Source organism: Procambarus clarkii, chromosome 85, assembly GCF_040958095.1.
Source record: "Procambarus clarkii isolate CNS0578487 chromosome 85, FALCON_Pclarkii_2.0, whole genome shotgun sequence".
Lineage (NCBI taxonomy): Eukaryota > Metazoa > Arthropoda > Malacostraca > Decapoda > Cambaridae > Procambarus > Procambarus clarkii.
Window position 1 is genome coordinate 20185547 of NC_091234.1, and position 18660 is coordinate 20204206.

Consider the following 18660-nt stretch of genomic DNA (forward strand, 5'->3'; position numbering starts at 1 on the left):
AAAGAGCTAAGTATTGAGATATAAAGCTTTGTAAGTGTACAGAGCTCTCAAGAAAGTATGTAGTATGTTTCAAATGTGTGAAAAAAGCACTTAAAGTATTGGGAGCATCTCAAAACTCACCAAAAGTACTCGCTAGAAAGGAGATGAGAGAGAGATCAAATAAAATACATGTGGAAAATACTTGAGGGCCAGGTCCCAAATCTACACAGTAAAATAACAACATACTGGAGTGAACAATATGGGAAAAAATGCAGAATAGAACTGGTGAAGAGCAGAGATGCCATAGGTACAATCAGAGAAGACTGTATAAACATGAGAGGTTCATGGTTGCTCAACGTACTTTCAGCAAGTACAGTATAAGAAATATTGTCGGAATAACTGTGGAGATCAAGAGAAAACTAGATAGTTTTCAAGATGTGCCGGACTAACTGGGCTGTGGTGGATATATGAGCGGGCCTGCAGGCCGCTGAAAGCAACAGCCTGGTGGACCAAGCTCTCATGGAGGTTTGGGGGGCGTAGAAGAACTCCTAGAACCCCATCAAGCAGGTATGTAAAATCAAATGAGGACACTATATGTTGTCTGCACAGATTTATTTTTTTTTATATAGATTTACAGTGATGAAAAAATACTGAGGACAGGTTGCTGGCCGTTAGAAGCCAGAGCTGACGATAGCTATTCTTGGAAGAATTAACACTTGCCCAGGTTAGGCCTTGATGAAATAGAAATTCTATTTCTGAATTATCCTGATTTAACTTACTGTCTGTAAACATGAATCCAGAGTTTAATGAACACTGGAAATACACAATTTCTCACGATTTGGTTTTCCTCTCGCTACAGCTTCTCAAAATTGGCTATACATAATGTAGCACGAAAGGAAGCAACTTTAAGTTCGGCACTGAATGTCACTTCCTCCTGAAAAGACTTTACTTTTCACAAAAAGTAAATGTGTTAGTGATGGAAGATGTTAATCTTGATAGTAATAGATGAACGAAAGAGTTTAGTAAAGCGACGCGAGATGCTGGGCTGGGTAGTGTACTTGCATTTCAAGTACTGTACATACACTGCTGGTCCGTGATGTGGTTTTTAATGTCAGGTTTGGAGGAGTGTTACACAGGACTGGGCTGAACATCAGGGTGTGTACTCTTGAAAGCTTCCAGAGTGATGAGACTAGCATTCACACGATTGATTGTTGGAAAGGGCTTCATATCAACATTGAACCTGGAATGATAACGTGTTCAGCATTGTTTGAGACGTCAGGTCTGACACCTATATTTTATTTAAATTGCTTTAAAGCTGTAGTACTCAGATTCCTGAACATTTTCAGAGCTTTATGCAAATTTGTTTTAGTATATATCTTGTCCCTTTTTGTGAAAGGTTGATGTACTATATTCTAAGAATTAATCTTCTTGAAAGAAGAAAAGATACATAAATTACAATTTCCAAAGAGTATGGCTTATTGAGGAAATGTTACTACAGTATTATAAAATGCCAACAGACTGAGCTCAATACTGAGTCTAATTAATGTACTGTATTTGGAAGTACATACAGTATACAACAAATAATATTAACAAATAATAAGTTGTCAGAAAAGTAGGTTTCCTTTCTTTGTCAAGTTAATAGAGTGAAGCAGCATTATATCAACCTCTTAAACGTATTGATTCACTATATACAAAAGATATAATTGATTTATTAATTTTGACATATTTTATAACAATCAAATAGAAAGGGCTGCTGTAAATAAATATAGGTAAGGGAAGGACTTGTTTGAATATTTAGAAATTATTAACTACTATTAAACTATTAACTAGAAACTACTATGAAACTATTAAACTATTAACTATTAAACTATTAACTATTAAACTATTAACTATTAAACTATTAACTAAACTAGACTATTAACTCAAAAACGGCTCCTGTCGCCCTCAAGCAATAGGATGCCAATGGCTTGTGGGAGATGAGGTGTATGCCCTGTAATATATAAAGGTTCCACAGATTCTGTGTGGACACAAGAAACCTGGGCCAAGATTCAACAAGCATTTACACATCTGTTTATGAACCTGTACATCTTTTCTCAGGCTTTGGCAGCTTTGTTTACCTCTATTAAACACATTATGAGCATCAAAACTTCCCAATCAAATGTTATTGTTATAAACAACCTTCTAGTGTATCGGAGCCCGTGTAAACAAAGCTGCCAAAGGTTGAGAAGATGTACAGGTTCGGGCTAGTACTTGTGTAACTACTTGACGAGTCTAGCCTCTGGCAATCATTTGTCATATTGAAAAATAATGAAAGCCTTTGTTTGTTCCTGAGCCTTAGTAAAAAGATGGGCACCATGTCAGGTGGTTCACCATCCACCAATTGATGCCCATGCTACGAATCATTGATGTCAATGGTTTATGGCATCAATGGTGACGTTTATGAACCTGGAAGATCTTAATGGTCTTAAGATCTTAAGAGGATCTTAAGGAATCTGTTACATATAGCTTGAGAATTATTCCTCAGAATATGACATCAACATTTCTTCCTCACTATGGCCAAACTAATATTAGGTGAATTTGTTCACTTCTGGCATCATTAGCAATGTATTAACATAAAAATAATTTTTTAATTAATTTGTTTATGCACATCAAGAAACTGACCTATTTATAGGTGAACCTGGTCTAATTATAGGTGAAAGTGCAAGTAGGTTAAAAATTGTGATAAAATATTACATACTTAAAGAAGAATCTCATTTCGAGAAGTTCTGTTATACAACTGTGTAACTTTCATATAGAATTCACCTTGGCTAGTTAGCATCACAACAATTATTCCAAATCCCAAAGAGATAGAATCTAGCATACCTGATGACAGCATTATAAACTTGAGGAACAATGAAACAGTCAGCCAGGGTGAGGTTGTCGCCCACACAGTACTTGCCCGAGCACCCAGCCAGCACCCGCTCCAAAGCTGAGGACCAAGAGAACATGGTGCTGTTTGTCTCACTTGTCAGGTAGTTATATTTAAACTGATGTGACCCTTTTAGTATGGAAGAATCTACAAAATGCCTTCAGGGAGCCACAGAGGCTCTTCCAGAGAGAGGAGAAAAAAAACGAGAGAGAGAGAAAACGAGATAGAAAACGAGAGAGAGAGAGAAAACGAGAGAGAGAAAACGAGAGAGAAAACGAGAGAAAGAGAAAAAGAGAGAGAGAGAGAGAACGAGAAAGAATGAGAACGAACATCTGGGAACATGCGTAGGTTCGAACCCTCATCACGGCCCTTGTGGATTTGTTCTGAGAGAGAGAGTTCATTACGTTCAATGCTGGGTTTTTTGTGAGGCCGCTAATCATGCACAACATTCATTCTGAAATTATAATTTTGTCTTATCTCTTGCCCGTGGAATATGTGTAAGCAAAACGACATATTTCTCAGTGACTGCATGATTCCAAGATTACCACTCTCCAGTAGTTAGGATACATCCTTCCACTTTAACGTTTAAAGGGAATAACAATGAGATTGATCAGTGCAATGATCAAGAGATTATCAAATTTGTGAGGTTTGGGAAAATTGCACATAAATTGGCTACATTTTTAATACTATTGAACCTGAATGCGTGTCGTTCATCGATTGTGTACACTATACACATTTTGTGAGTGGTGGTAAAAAGGTTAAAGGCAGTCCATATCCATTTTGTAAATGGTGCTGGATTACTGAGGCACACAATGGGATCAGGAGCTAAATGTGGTTTATAACAATACAAAGCAATAGATGTCACATTAAAAATTTTAAACTTTTTATTGAGTGTATAGTCAGTTTGATTATATCTGAACAGTTTTATAATATGGCAGCATTACATTACAAGAATGTGATGAAATTTCAACACATGTTGCATATAATGATTACAAGATTAAGCTGCCAATGACAGCATTTGTGTTGTAAAGTAACCATTAGCATAACTACAACAAGACTTCCATGTAATGCATTCAGGGGATTAATATTCACAACTGTGCTCACCTGTGAAGCCCTTAGTGATGTTGAAATTGCTTCGTTCCAAACACGTTTCCTCGCCAAAGTGCATCCAGAGTGAAGGGCCTTGTATAGGTTGGATGCCAGAGTTGACGAGTTCACATATTTCCCGCACCTGCAAGAAGTTCAGTCCCTGAGCCCATTATGTTCCTCTGTAACCCTTTCCACTACCGCCCACGAGATGGGTATTGGGGTGCATAATAAATGAACTAAACTAACTAACCTGCAAGAAGTGAAATATTCTACACTAATTTATGCCTCTTATTGGTATGGTATTTCTCTTTACCATAATGTTACTACTGTAGTGGACTACTGAATGAAGGTTGAAGAGCAGTGCTAGAAATGTTTGTTGGTAAATTTTCACATTTTTTTCCACGACAAAGCATGTTTTTTTCATGGCAGGATATGATGTATTTATTTTTATTTATGTTTATTTTTATTTATTTATTTATATATACAAGAGTTCTTACATTCTTGTACAGCCACTAGCACAAGTAGTGTTTCGGCCAAGTCCTTAATCCTAATATTCCCTCGAATACGACCCGCCAAATCGTTTAACAGCCAGGTATCCATTTTACTGTTGGGTAAACAAAGGCTACGGTTAGATTTGCATACAGTAAATCCTTCCCGGCCAGGATATGAACTCAGGCTAAAGGGCTCACGAAATTCCAGGTGAGCGCCTTACCACTACGCCACGGGGACTGCTACAGTAGTACATGTTCTAGTGACGCAGAAAAACCATGATGTATTTGCCATAGCAGTGTATGATAAATTTGTTACAGCAGTGTATTGTCATGACACTGTATTTTATTTAGCATTGCGGTGCTTGTACTTTCTGAACATAGTGCAAGAAAGTGAATGGGGTTGAACCTCAAGGGTCCTACTGATTATCTCATCGATACATCACATTAGTGTAATTTCATTATGCATGAACATGGAGTATTTATAAATCGCCTATTTATATATTAGTATTTAATATTTTTGCAGAGTGGTAGACGGTTAGGACAAGTTAAGTGAGAAGGTGTTGGAGGCCAAAACCGTCAGTATTTTCAAAGGTACGACAAAGAGTACTGGGATGACAGAACACCATGAGCGTAGCTCTCATCCTTTAACTACACTTAGGTAATTACAGGTGTAAGTTACCTTGGCTCTGAGGAGTGTGTCCTTGGGCAGGAGTGGCGGCTGCGGATAGGCCTCCTCTAGGTACTCCAAGATGGTCATCTGAAACACACTTGAACTCCTTGAAACCACACCTTGAGAATGTTAACAAGAATCTGACTACTTACACATTGACCATTTCTGTTATATAATAATACTCGCAGCTAGCATGTCATGTAAGATGCTATTTTGCAACATAGTCTAATTTTTTTTTAAATTCTTAAAGCTATTATTGTATGTCAAATTTGAAGAAAACACTGTAGATTGTTCTATTGCTGCACTTTACCTGAATTTATCTTGGTTACCATTTATCTTGTGGCCTCGGTGGAGACAGGAACCTGGTTATCTTTAGGTTATCTTGAGATGATTTCGGGGCTTTAGTGTCCCCGCGGCCCGGTCCTCGACCAGGCCTCCACCCCCAGGAAGCAGCCCATGACAGCTGACTAACACCCAGGTACCTATTTTAATGCTAGGTAACAGGGGCATAGGGTGAAAGAAACTCTGCCCATTGTTTCTCGCCGGCGCCTGGGATCGAACCCAAGACCACAGGATCACAAGTTCCGTGTGCTGTCCGCTTGGCCGACCGGCTCCCTGACTTAATTAATGGTGACTTAATTCATAATAATTCATTGTGTCAGGACAGGCTGCTAGTGTATTAGGCTGTATTACATGAACTACAACGTACTGTATTAACATTGTATTACTATCGAGGCCCCCTGCAAGGTCGAACTACTGACCCTTCTCAGGATACAACACCACAAGCAGCTGACTAACTCTGGATACCTGTTTACTGCTAGGTGAACAGAAGTATTAGGTGATCGGACATGCGCCTAACCATTTCTGTCCCAACCAGTATTTGAACCCGAAATTCCCGATTGTGACTCGATCGAAAGCGCACCTACTACCTGGCCCCTAAAGGTCCCCCATTTTTTCCTGAGGGTTTTTTTCCAACTGGATTTTGAATTGGAGTAACATCTTGGCATTTATGCTTTTGACAGATGGGCAGTTCAATGGGTTTATAACCCTGTGGGAAGAAGAACATCTGTTTTTCTATCCTACATTGTGGCTTGTTGAACTTAAAACTGTTGCTCCTTGTTTGTGTTACATATGACCTTCAGAAGAAGTGGTCTGGATTAATATCTTCTTAACTTGTTCGGTATTTTGAAAGTTTAAATAAGATGAACCCTGTCATGTCTGCTCTGCAGTGTTGTTAATCATGTGGCCCTCAACAATTCTTGATATGAGTCTACTGTACTTAGTTCTGGGATGATTTTTTGTTGCTGTGTGTGTTTTTTTTTTTTTTTTTTTTTTACACACATACTGCAGCTCGTGCTTGTGCAACATTAAATGGATTCTGACTCCTAGGTTCTTTTCTTGGTCAACCTGCTGCATGTAGTATGATTTGATAGTTGTGATGTGCATTGTTATGCTCTACATGCAAAGTATGTTGACCAGACCACACACTAGAAGGTGAAGGGACGACGACGTTTTGGTCCGATCTGGACCATTCTCAAGTCGATTTGAGAAGTTTTGGTCCGATCTGGACCATTCTCAAGTCGATTTGAGAATGAGAATGATCAATCGATCAATCGACTTGAGAATGGTCCAGGACAAACCGAAACATCGTCGTCCCTTCACCTTCTAGTGTGTGGTCTGGTCAACATACTTTAGCCACGTTATTGTGACTCATCGCCTGCATCTACATGCAAAGTCTTGCATTTTTCAATGTTTAAAAATGTCAGGCTTCCACTATTTGTGGAGTTAATGTAGATCTCTTTGTAAGGCCTCCATATAATTTTTGGCTTCCTATTTTACCATAGATCATATGTCATCTGCAAAATTGATGTGGTTTATAATATTCTCATCTATGTCATTGATGTACAATATATGACAAAACGGGTTGGCCCCAAGACTCAGCCTTGCGGTACCCCATTCACCACATTTCTCCAGTCAGATTCATTTCAACCCTTTGCTTCTACCATTGATTTATCGATTCTAGTACTTTACCATTTATTCCATGTGTTTGTAATTTCCTTGCCAGGCTTTTATATAATACCTTATTAAAAGCTTTCAAGAAGTTCATATATACTACGTCTGCTGGAAGTCCTTTCTCTGAATAGTTGGTTTCCATCTCTAAAAATGTGAACAGGTTTGTAAGGGAGGATTTATTTGTAACAAAACCATGAGTTGATTTTAGTAGCTTGTGCACTTTGAGATGATAAATGATTTCATCCCTCAGGATTCTCTCTGAGCTTGCAGATATTTGAAGTTAGGTTGTTTGAAGATTTTAAAGATAATTACCGATATTTGATGATCAGTGATTATCTGCTGAACTCTTCTGCCATTTTTGAAAACAGGGGTGACATTTGCATATACTATACTGTGTATTCAGCCTACCCTCTCAAATTGTACATCACATTTTGATGTATAAATTTCCAACGGCTAAAATATTATGTACAGTACTATAAATTATAGAGCTTGTTCATTTTTTTCTGATTTTTTTCTCAACACAATTTATACTTTAATCTCAATTAGTATTAAGTTTTAGTTTGAGTGTTTTTCCTGCCCGAAACGCTTTGCGTAATAGTGGCTTTAGGCATTGTATGTATGTACTAGCTTGCAAAATTTTTGGGCTGTTGTTTTCTCTATTCGTGGCTCCTCGGTTAGGTCAGGAAAATTTAGAACATTTTTGTGACGTGACAACTTGAGAGGATGAGCTGATGTATTTACCTCAATTTACCTGAGGATCACTACATCTCCAGTGGCCTGGGAAGGGACAGAAAGCTGGTGGCTTGTCAAAGATACCCCCCCCCCCTTCCCATTGTTCCTGAAGATTTTTTCCAACTGGAATTTGAATTGCAGTCTCTTGGCATTTAATTATGGCTTCAGGGAATAGTTGATTCCATAGGTTTGTATCTCTATAGTTGGAAAAAAACATCTTTTGTTTTCTGTCCTACATTGTGGTTTGTTGAACTTCAGTCTGTTGCCATTGTATGCATTGCATTTGAAATTTGAAATAATTAGTCTGTAATAATATTCTCCATGTACAGTACTGTCTTTTAAAGGTCTCATACAATGAGATAAGCCTATTCTGAAATTACAAATCCGGCCTACAAAAAACTTCATTTTGCTAGTAGCAATTCTGTAATATAAAAAAACATTTAAATAAACGATCATAGCCTGTTTAGTCGATATCTTAAGCAAACACACTTCAAATAACTCAAATTGGGCAGATACGAATCTTTCATAGGAAAATGCTTCACTAAAGCACACTATTCAAAATCTTTTATTCACCTCAGCCCATCCTTATGAACATTGGCCCATAGTCATAATAAATGCCAAGATGATGATAATCTGGCAAGTCCCACTGTTTATGAATAAAAACAATACACATGACAACTGATTGTGTTCGAATTTTTTTCGAATAGTGCTTCACCCCTTTATCTGAATCGCATATATCTAAATAATTCACCCAGGGGGTTTCAAATTATATAATTGTCTACATAACCAAAACGCCTAACATATATACATAGTTATAAAGTAATAATATGGTATTTTATTAGGTTTTTTTTTTTACTTTTAAGGTATGAAAACAAAAAAGATGAGTACGTGAGGCTTTTGGGGAATGGTTGCAGTGCAGACAAGAACGGCTTGGAGGATGAATTGACATGTTGCGATGCTAGAGTACATTCTGCGTTACTTTTAGAATGAAGAAAACTTTGAAGGTCAGTCTGGAGCATTAGTAGAGTATTCTTGGAGGATAATACTTGGGGGGGGGGGGCAAATGGGGGGACCTTCGACAAGTCGCCAGCTTCCTGTCTTCGTCGAGGCCACTAGAGTTAGTGGCCCTCAGGTAAAATCTTAGCCATCAATAAACGTCAAGAAGCTGGTAAAAGGACTATTGATATGTATATGTGTAATATTAACACATGTATAACTAGCTTCACAAGATTGTCACTTGCTTAGCTAAATGAACCATGAGGTTGATTTTATGAATCCATTATGTGGCTCATGAGGCTGCGGTTCATCTGTGTTCTCCAATTTGTAAATAAGTGTTCACGTCACTTAGGCAATTACCCAGATATAGTGCTAAGTTACGGATTATATAGCACGGAGGATAAGAGCTTAATAGGCGGATTAAGTGAAGAAACAGTGGCCAACCATTTAGACCGGGGAATCTAACGGAAGAGCGTCTGTACCATCGCCTCGAGTGGATAGAGAACATACGTCACTGCCGTTATTCAATTATTACATTATTCACCCAGCATATAATTGTATCCCTGCGTCACTCAAAGTTGTTATTGTTCACTCAGCATCACTTACCGACTGTGTTATCACTTGTTTGCCGACGACAAGCGCCGGCACTTGACCCATCTGGTTCACCTCTCGATAAGCAGCATTCTTCTGTTGGACGTCATATGTTTAATTTACAGATTCAGATTCAGATGTTTATTCAGGTAAGGTATATACATACAAGTGATGTTACATTAATGGATTGATATATAGATAGAGCTAGTACATACAATGCCTAAAGCCACTATTACGCAATGCGTTTCGGGCAAATCATAGGATCTCTTAATTGCTAGCATTATAGCCGACCAGTAATCTGAGAAATGCTTTCTAATATAAGATACCATGATATCCAACACTTCGTTGCCGAGAAAAGAGCAGCTCTGTTGTCAACTTGTGCCTTACGTTTTCATTTTTCCTAAGGTCTATGGGATGGCCGTCGTATGTAACCCCCTTCAGTGCCATAGCTATGGGAAGAGAAAGCTCACTGATGAATCCCCCCTCACGCATATTTGTATACCATATACAACCCATTTGCGAGTATATTAATTGAGAAACGCATATCTGTATAGTACATAAAATGCAGCGAGATTAGACGGACACTCACCAATTCTGACGCGCCATGAGCAGGAACTTCGGAAGCCGAAATACAGCTGCAGCTGTGGAGAGGAGGAATTATTAGTCGATTGATGATTGATGCCACCCGAGATTTGGCACGGGCATGACTAATCCGTAAGTGGTAAAATTTTTGTTCAGTAAATGTATAGTGTGCTGAGGTCCCATTTAATCGTCAGGCTGCTATCGTGGGGAAGTCTTAGTCGTGGGAAGGCTATTAAGAGACGTATTGAGTGTATAACTCCACGTTTTTCAGTGGATAACTTCACTTTGCGGATAAAGAACGAAAGGTTATTCACGTTTTTTGCCAGCCCAACGTTAATTATATATGGCATTCTAAGTCGTCGTCCCTTCAATTTCTAGTGTGTGGTCTGGTCAACATGGCATTCTAAGTTTTGACTCATTTTGTATTGCATTACATATATTGCTCCTCATTGTCCAGGACAGGAAGCCTGCATATCCCAGCTCGTTTTTTTTGTCCCAACATTGTCAGTCCTCATATCCCAACTCTTATTTAGTCAGTCCTCATATCCTAGCTCTTGATCAGTCCTCATATCCTAGCTCTTGATTAGTCCTCATATCCTAGCTCTTGATCAGTCCTCATATCCTAGCTCTTGATCAGTCCTCATATCCTAGCTCTTGATCAGTCCTCATATCCTAGCTCTTGATCAGTCCTCATATCCTAGCTGTTGAGCAATTAACAGCAAAAGACGTGGCTAAAATATTTCGTTCAGTAATTATAAGATCACAAGCCAAATGACAATAAGGGGGCACTGGGATTGAGAAGATCTCAAATTTGCCAGAACTGCTGCAATATTGTAAAAGAAACATACCTTGTTAGATGCCATGTCTGATGCTTCACTCCACCGAGTGAGCGTGCAATCTGAGTGACTGAATTGAGGCCAATCTGCCCGTTTATAGAGTGCAGCATCTTGGAGAGAGACAGAAATGGAGGAACGTCTCTAAAAGTTCTGTCAAACATCAATAAATCTTGAATTATTATGCAGTTGTTGCATGTGAGCTTCGAATATTTTGAAGATTTATAAATTGACCTTACAAATATGTAGTTTGAGAGCTGATGTTAGGAACCGTCTCCGTTTTCAATGCCGTATGATCGCCTCGAGCTGAAATTTACCTAAATAGCCTATAAGCGAGAAATTGAAGGGAAAATCGGCTGCTTAATCCAATTTGTAAGAACTATTAGTTGTAACTTTAATCGTAATGATTGTTAGTTTTTTCAAATGAGATACTCGCATCTCGCTCTGTGGTTTAATGTAAAAACTTCCTCACTTTGGCATCCTTGTTGAGCGAGGCATTGTGCTAAGTCATGATGATAAGGAACCGTAAGAGCGCCATTTTTTTGTTTTTGTTTTTATATTAATATATTTAAGTACATCTGAATTTGTGCAGCGACCCTAGTCTATATGAAGAGTACAGAGTGTGTCAAAAAGCTAGCTACGTGATGCTGAAATCCCCCATCGTACTGAGAGCGCCATTCATTTAAAAAAAAAATGTTTATTTAGGTAAGGTACATACATACAATAAATTTTTACAAAGATTGGTTGACTTATAGGTAGAGCTAGTACATACAATGCCTAAAGCCACTATTACGCAAAGCGTTTCGGGCATGATAAACTTAAATGCCAAGCTTAATACTAATTGAGCATAATGAGTAGAATGAAAACAAGAAATGAAAACAGATGAAAAAGCAGCACAAATACAATTATGTCGACAAACAGCGACATTTTCTTTCTGTAAATTTCATTCACTTTAATTGAATCGACTCGACATTCACTTTAAAAACAATCGACTTGAGAATGGTCCAGGACGGACCGAAACGTCGTCGTCCCTTCAAATTCTAGTGTGTGGTCTGGTCAACATTCACTTTAATTCTTTCACTTCAATTTTCCAGACTCGTTGCCCACGCAACCTAACCATATCTTGAGGTTATCTTGAGATGATTTCGGGGCTTAGCGTCCCCGCGGCCCGGTCCTCGACTAGGTCTCCTTTTTGTTACACATCTCCCAGGAAGCAGCCCGTAGCAGCTGACTAACTCCCAGGTACCTATTTACTGCTAGGTGAACAGGCGCATCAAGGTGAAAGAAACTTTGCCCATTTCTTTCCTCCTCCACCGAGGATCGAACCCGGAACCTCAGGACTACGAATCCGAAGCGCTGTCCACTCAGCTGTCAGGCCCCCATCCAGTAAAGCAGTAAAAAGTGAGACTGTTCACTCCTTGTTGGAACAACTTTATGACTAATTCGTCCATGAGAAAGCTTGACAAAAGTGATATGAAACTTGGCTACAAGTATCTCTGGCAATTGGACTTGTATAGGGATCTGGATGAAGTAAAGTATAAAGTGTGTGGACAAAGACAGGGACACACAATAAAGCATTACATATTAGATTCTAATAAAAATTGCGCCATTTAGAGAGAAATCTTAAACTCCGCGTGAAATGGCAAACTATCTTATTATTAAGGAGAAAATGCCTGAAATCATTGCACAGTTCAAGTTCAAGTATGTTTATTGAGATAAGAAAGAAATACATCTCAAAGGGATAGAGTAGCTTAGGCTATTTCTACCCCCCGTCCATTTCAAGTCCCTCAAGGGGCGCACAAATTCAGTGAGTACAAACATTGCACTGTATCCATGTTTCGCTTCCAGTTGATAAATTACATGAGATTAAGCAACAAGCAGTGTCGTGTGAAGACTGACAATAATAAACAGCAGCTTTCCTATGACCCTGTAATACCGCCATAGCTAAATCACTTATGTATTAAGAGAAAAGACCTGCCATTAATGTATAATGATTAATTGTAAATACATACCTATTGAGATGGAAGAGTCTCTGTAACTAGCTGACATTGTAATTATAAGATGTGAAGGATAGATGTAATTGTTAATGTAATAATCTCCGTTGAGGTCTCATAAAAGATATTTTGTGCTCTCTGTAATCCTTTTTGCGCTACTGCCCACTGGATGAGTATGGGGTGCACAATGAACTAGCCGCCTCCTGCGGCACCAATCAATTCAATCACTGGATCCGGCCAGAAAATGTAACCATAAACCTGGAATTTAATATTGTATTATATACATCCTTCTACGATATAATTTATTTTATGAAATTCTGTAACTTATGAAAGAGGGATTACTGTGCAGTGACATACTTAATAACGAAAGAGTTATTGCACTATAGTAAAGAAATATGACACAAGAAAAACAGAAGAGGAAAAACAGCTGTGGCTGTTACAAGCTGAGATGTGCATAGTAAAATTTAGGGATGATAGTAATTTTTTTCATTTTTCACTATATACTGAGCTAATGGATCCCATAAGTTCAGGAGGTTACAGAAATAAGTTACATATCCAACCTGCTTGTTTTATTGAAATTGAAATTGAAATAAGTTTATTGAGGTACAATACACACAAAGGGATGAGGTAGCTCAAGCTATTCTCACCCCGTTCAGTACATCGTGTTAATACATACATATAAACACATCACAAACAATAAACATATTACCAAACATTCTGAGAGATAAACATATACATTTCAACCAAGCTTGTTTTTTTTAAACGAGTAAACAGTGGCTTCACTTTATCGGGGCTTGAGTGACTAGTAGGCGAGCACCATACTACCGGGTGTTGTATTAAAGTGAGGCCACGGAGGGATGGTTGCCTCATAATGAGGTCGGCGGCATGTTGAACAGAGGAGTAACGATTGGGCGAGATTCCCGGCCACAAAGGGAAGGCCAACCCATTCAGCAGTCATCGACTTGCGCGGAGTCCATTAGCAAGAAGGTTGTTTACGGGTGGTGCCTGTGAGGAAATAGTGTCAGGCGAGGTGAGGTTAGCAGTTGTTGTTTAAGATTCAGGTACTGGGAACTAAAAGTTCCAAGTAGCACGGGCTATGGTGAGCCCGTAGTGGACTTACCTGGCACAGGAGCGGGGCTGTAACTGTTGTGAGGGTAGCAGTTTGGGTATCAGGTAAGGCCAGGAGAAGTGAGGTGTCAGGTGAGGCCAGTGGTTGTGGACTCCTTACTAAAGTATGTTGCATTTAGTCACACGTCCTTTTGATACATCAGCATCTTCACGACCAATAAGAACCACAAAGATATCATTGCAGCCGCCCTAGACGAGCGGAAGGAAGTTTAATTTATACCCATGTATTAGTATTGTCTTTGTTTATGTATAAGCAAAATTCCACTTGACGCATTATTCTTTCATTACCCATGGCGTTATCACGTAAATGTCTCAAACATGTCTCAGCAATACATGTAGAATTAGATTCTTGGTGGTACCAAATATGAAGATCCAGATCCAATCAAGGAGAGGCTTCCCTCCCATTCATTTTAGGATTAACTCTGGCGGTTCGTGAGCTTTATTCTAGTGATAGCAGTCGTGCGAGGAAGGTGTGTCATGATTTCACTACAGGTTTAATTCTTTATTAGTGAATGAAACCTGTGTGAGTTTAACTGGGCAGTTGAGACAAGACACAGGTGTTGTGGAGTGACATGCGCAGTGTTACAGGCTATCTCGTAGCTGGGAATTTATCTTGACATAAGGAAGCAATGAAGGATGCCTGAACGACGTGTGTGAATCTGGAAAGCCCTGGGCGATGAGGAGCCTAGCATGTTTCACGCCAAGCTGTTAGGGTAGACACACCGTGTTTATAATGCAAAATATCACTGTAACGTGAAATGACAGTCCCCTCATAAGCAAGGGAGAAAGTAGAAACGTGTTGATCAGACCACACACTAGAAAGTGAAGGGACGACGACGTTTCGGTCCGTCCTGGACCATTCTCAAGTCGATTGAGAATGTCGAAAGTAGAAACGTATTCTTTTTCTTTAGCGATAAGTGAAAGAGGAGGGACTCTGCCAAGAAGAGACGAGAAGCCTCGCGTTAACACAAAATCTGCTTTTAGGAGACAGTGTGAGTAGGCACATTTACATCTTGGTAAAGAACCTTCAATTCAAAGTTTGCGTATAGAATAATTAGATCAAGACTGCAGAAATCAGGTTCCATTTTTCGTGCCGGAAATTTCCAGGAAATTCAGCCTAGTATGAATACTAGGCTAGAATTAAGACTACTTATCCCTGTTCATAGTTTACAAATACAGATTCCCAGTGTTTTGCTATAGCATATGGCATAGCCTATAGCTGTATTTTAGCAGTCATGCATATGCATTGGTAAATAGATATATTAAATTTTATCCTTGTAGCATTGTTAGGGGATTCCAATATTTTGATTGAAGTGGTATTATCAGTGTAACATCGTTCACTAGCATGCAGTAGGGTGTGAGTTGCAGGCAATTTATGGATAACAATTGCCAGTACGTAAATTCTGACATGTGTACTCTATTCGTCATTAACAATATATTATCGCTAGGTGAAGCGGGATATCAAGGTGTCAGGTGAGACCAACTGTAGTGGTGTCTAGTTAGGTCTAACTGTAGTGGTGTCTAGTTAGATCTAACTGTAGTGGTGTCTAGTTAGGTCTAACTGTAGTAGTTTCTAGTGAGGCCAACTGCAGTGGTATCAGGTGAGGCTATTACCAATCTCCCGCATATTGCCTCACTTCGCCCCCTATACTAGGCCATCCAGATATAATCTATTAGTTTGTGGGTTACCGCTCCAGGGAATGCATCCGCGCACCCCGGTATACTCCTGTATGTGAGAGACTGTTCACTCACTCTCTTCAGCCAGCTGTAGCACAACAAACTTTTCCACTCTTTACAAGTGTAAGAAATGTGAACCATGCAAGTCTGACACGAAAGATTTCATGTTAATTCCTTAGCCATTTAATTTTTGTGATGGCCTTTGCATTTTGTAAATATTTATGAGGATAACTTTCGTTATCATATGATAATTAGTTATATTTAGCTTTATTTTGCATCAAAACAGTGAACACGTTGCAGCCTTCGGCGTGGAGTACTGTGAGGTAGTGATGGACAGAACATTGAACAGGTCTTCTGTGACAGTTCAGGAGAACCTGGATCCCAGCAGGCAAGCCTCGTGCAGACGGTCCTCGGGGAACTTAGAGCGCAGGCCGAAGATGTCGAGGGTCATGCAGTCTGATGAACAGGTCACAAGGAGCAGCTTATGTGATGGCAAATTTATTAGCACTGAAAAAGTTGAAGGGAAACGTTCCTCTAATATTGAAAATAAGAAAGACGGTAAGAGAAGTAGAAAATTTAACTCCAAGGATAATAATAGATGTAAGGACTTTAAAAGTGAAAATCAACAAGACAGTAGACGAGAAACTAGCGTACAGAAACAGGATACAAGGCAAAAAGACCTTTTGACCAAAAAGGTGACGCAGGACAAAAAAGGCAACTTCAAAATGAGTGACGCTGTTCAGAACAAACGCGACATCCTTCCCCTGGTCCTCGCACACGATGGCAATATAACTCGTAGGATCGACAAGCTTCTAGCCAAGGCGAGGAAAGCCCTGGACAAGCGGCAGCGTAGTCCTGTGAAAGAGATTAGCAATGGCAGGAGAAACCAACAGGAGCTGCAGGTTATAAGTCACGTTGATAGTCACGTGAAAACAGCAGCTGCTGGGGAGCACAAGAACGCGGTGAAGCAGACAGCCATTTTTGAAGCCTGGAGCTCTCCCTCACCGGGAGCTGACATCATGGAGGACAAAGACCAACTCTTCATCAGACGGAGGTCTTTGGACTCTCTGAATGATTCCAGGACATCTAGTCGAATCGTCTTTCGTCAAGAGAGGTAAGCATGACATGATATTTCCTAGCTGTGCGTATAACTCATTTGCAGGTATATTTTCCAGATAACTGCTAGGCAATCTCGTATTAATTGCACAGAATTCTTATCCTTTATTACTGTTATATAAACTGCTTTAGAACTGTCATGCCACTTGAACTGGGCAGTAGAGCGACGGTCTCACTTATTGCAAGTCGGCGTTCAATCCCTGACCATCTCAGTGATTGGGCACCATTCCCTCTCTACGTCCTGTCCTTAAATCCTTATCCTCATATCTCTCTCAAGTGCTATATAGTCGTGATGGCTTAGCACTTTCTCCTGATAATTACTTATCATGGACAAAACTTGGTCTTTATCTATATTTGACATAATTTGCGAAAGTTGATGCTTTTCAAGTTGGAAAAAAATATCATTATTATATAACATTATGGCTGTATGGGCGTCCCAGGACATTCATGCCTACACCTTGACCTAAATTTACAATTCAGATATGTGTTCATGTGATATGTATTCTATTGTAAGACTAATAGCAAGAGTTCTTGCAAGATAATGAGACTGGCCCAGAGCTTGATGACTCAGACTGGTCCGCCAGGCAGCTTAGCTACGAAAAAAACGCTCACGAGGGAATGAACCCAATGATACATTCTTCTACTTTACATCATCTGACCCTTTATTAAGTTTCATTATCTTTCCTCCATATTTTACATGTGTCATGTAAATTAACAGTGTAAACACAAGTGGCGGACATTATTGCATCTATTTTTTTGGCCATCTCGGACGCAAGTGACGCTAACTTGGAGATACTTATGACATCTTGTTGCACTTGGTCATGCAACAAGATGTTATAAGTATCAGTTTGTTGCACTTAAGTCATGCAGGAAGAAGTAAAACAGTCACGGCCGGACCGAAGGGGATAAACAATGATTATAAAACTAATATTTTAAATTATCATTCCCGTGTTTCCCACTCTCAGGGGAAAGTGGGAAACTTTCCGGTCTATGGTCGCCATAGCCCGGATAAAATAGATGAAGAATATAGGTAAAGAAGGTTTTAGATATTGTTAAAAAAACAGAATACATATCTCAGGGGTATGTTCCTGGTAATCACCACTTCCAAGCTTATTTTTGCCTTACCGTAATGGTTCCAAAATGCGTTAAGTTTAGTTAGTGTTATAATGTACTTCAAGACTGCATGCAGCCTAGCCTCTAGTTCATTAAAGAACTGAAGTACATTTAGTGAATTTTACTACTATTTAGATAATGGATTTATGAACGTGGTCTGGCGATTATAATGAGTGTCCAGCCTCCCTCTTTAAACTATCTGGATACTTACCTAAACTTTTTTAAGGTTCTATTAATAGTCTTTTGGCCAGTAGACTAATTTGAGAACCACTGTGCTTTCAAATCATCACCAAAATCGTGATAACTATCCAGGTGGTATGAGAGTAGGTTTAGTGTCGAACTTCATCTTGAGGACTGGCTGTAAAGTTGATGAATGCATCTTTGAGGTCGGCCACTGGATGGAATGAAAATAGCCTGAGGATTGCTTAGGGGAGATTAGGGGATGGATTTAGGGGAGCCGGTCGGCCGAGCGGACAGCACGCGGGACTTGTGATCCTGGGTTCGATCCCAGGCGCCGGCGAGAAACAATGGGCAGAGTTTCTTTCACCCTATGCCCCTGTTACCTAGCAGTAAAATAGGTACCTGGGTGTTAGTCAGCTGTCACGGGCTGCTTCCTGGGGGTGGAGGCCTGGTCGAGGACCGGGCCGCGGGGACACTAAAAAGCCCCGAAATCATCTCAAGATAACCTCAAGATGGGTTGCCCACATACTGCAAATACAAAATATTGCCGAGAGGACCTAGACATCTA

General features: G+C 39.6%; 2 protein-coding genes across 4 annotated transcripts in view; one reads left to right on the top strand and one right to left on the bottom strand.

Moving 5' to 3' along the window:
• Positions 1–574: 574 nt before the first annotated feature.
• On the bottom strand, positions 575–11002 carry LOC123746719 (probable maleylacetoacetate isomerase 2). 3 transcript variants are annotated; one of them, XM_069316801.1, is made up of 8 exons: positions 10900–11001; positions 10059–10110; positions 9857–9918; positions 9485–9565; positions 5147–5224; positions 3992–4118; positions 2842–2947; positions 575–1219 (listed from the first exon to the last, which is right to left on the bottom strand). In XM_069316801.1, exons 1-8 carry the CDS (start codon positions 10912–10914, stop codon positions 1108–1110), a joined length of 633 nt encoding a protein of 210 aa, XP_069172902.1. In that variant the 5' UTR covers positions 10915–11001; the 3' UTR covers positions 575–1107. The 3 variants fall into 3 exon arrangements, with proteins under 3 accessions (XP_069172902.1, XP_069172903.1, XP_069172904.1); XM_069316802.1 differs by lacking the exon at positions 9485–9565 and having other exon boundaries at positions 10900–11002; XM_069316803.1 differs by lacking the exons at positions 10059–10110; positions 10900–11001 and having other exon boundaries at positions 9796–9863.
• The window catches only part of LOC123746717 (kinesin-like protein KIF12), a 97757-nt gene continuing 87830 nt past the window's right edge, over positions 8734–18660 (top strand). Inside the window, exons 1-2 of the mRNA XM_069316796.1 lie at positions 8734–8886; positions 15970–16797. Of these exons, the coding sequence (XP_069172897.1) occupies positions 16013–16797 (785 nt within the window). The 5' untranslated portion in view covers positions 8734–8886; positions 15970–16012. The remainder of the gene's footprint in view (positions 8887–15969; positions 16798–18660) is intronic.

Bases quoted from the DNA above. Each gene is read 5' to 3' on its own strand.
- LOC123746719 (XM_069316801.1), bottom strand. The intron at 2,948-3,991 runs GTGAGCACAGTT...CTTGGTCCTCAG, and splicing joins CATCACTAAGGGCTTCACAG to CTTTGGAGCGGGTGCTGGCT. The intron at 1,220-2,841 runs GTATGCTAGATT...TTATCATTCCAG, and splicing joins GTTTATAATGCTGTCATCAG to GTTCAATGTTGATATGAAGC.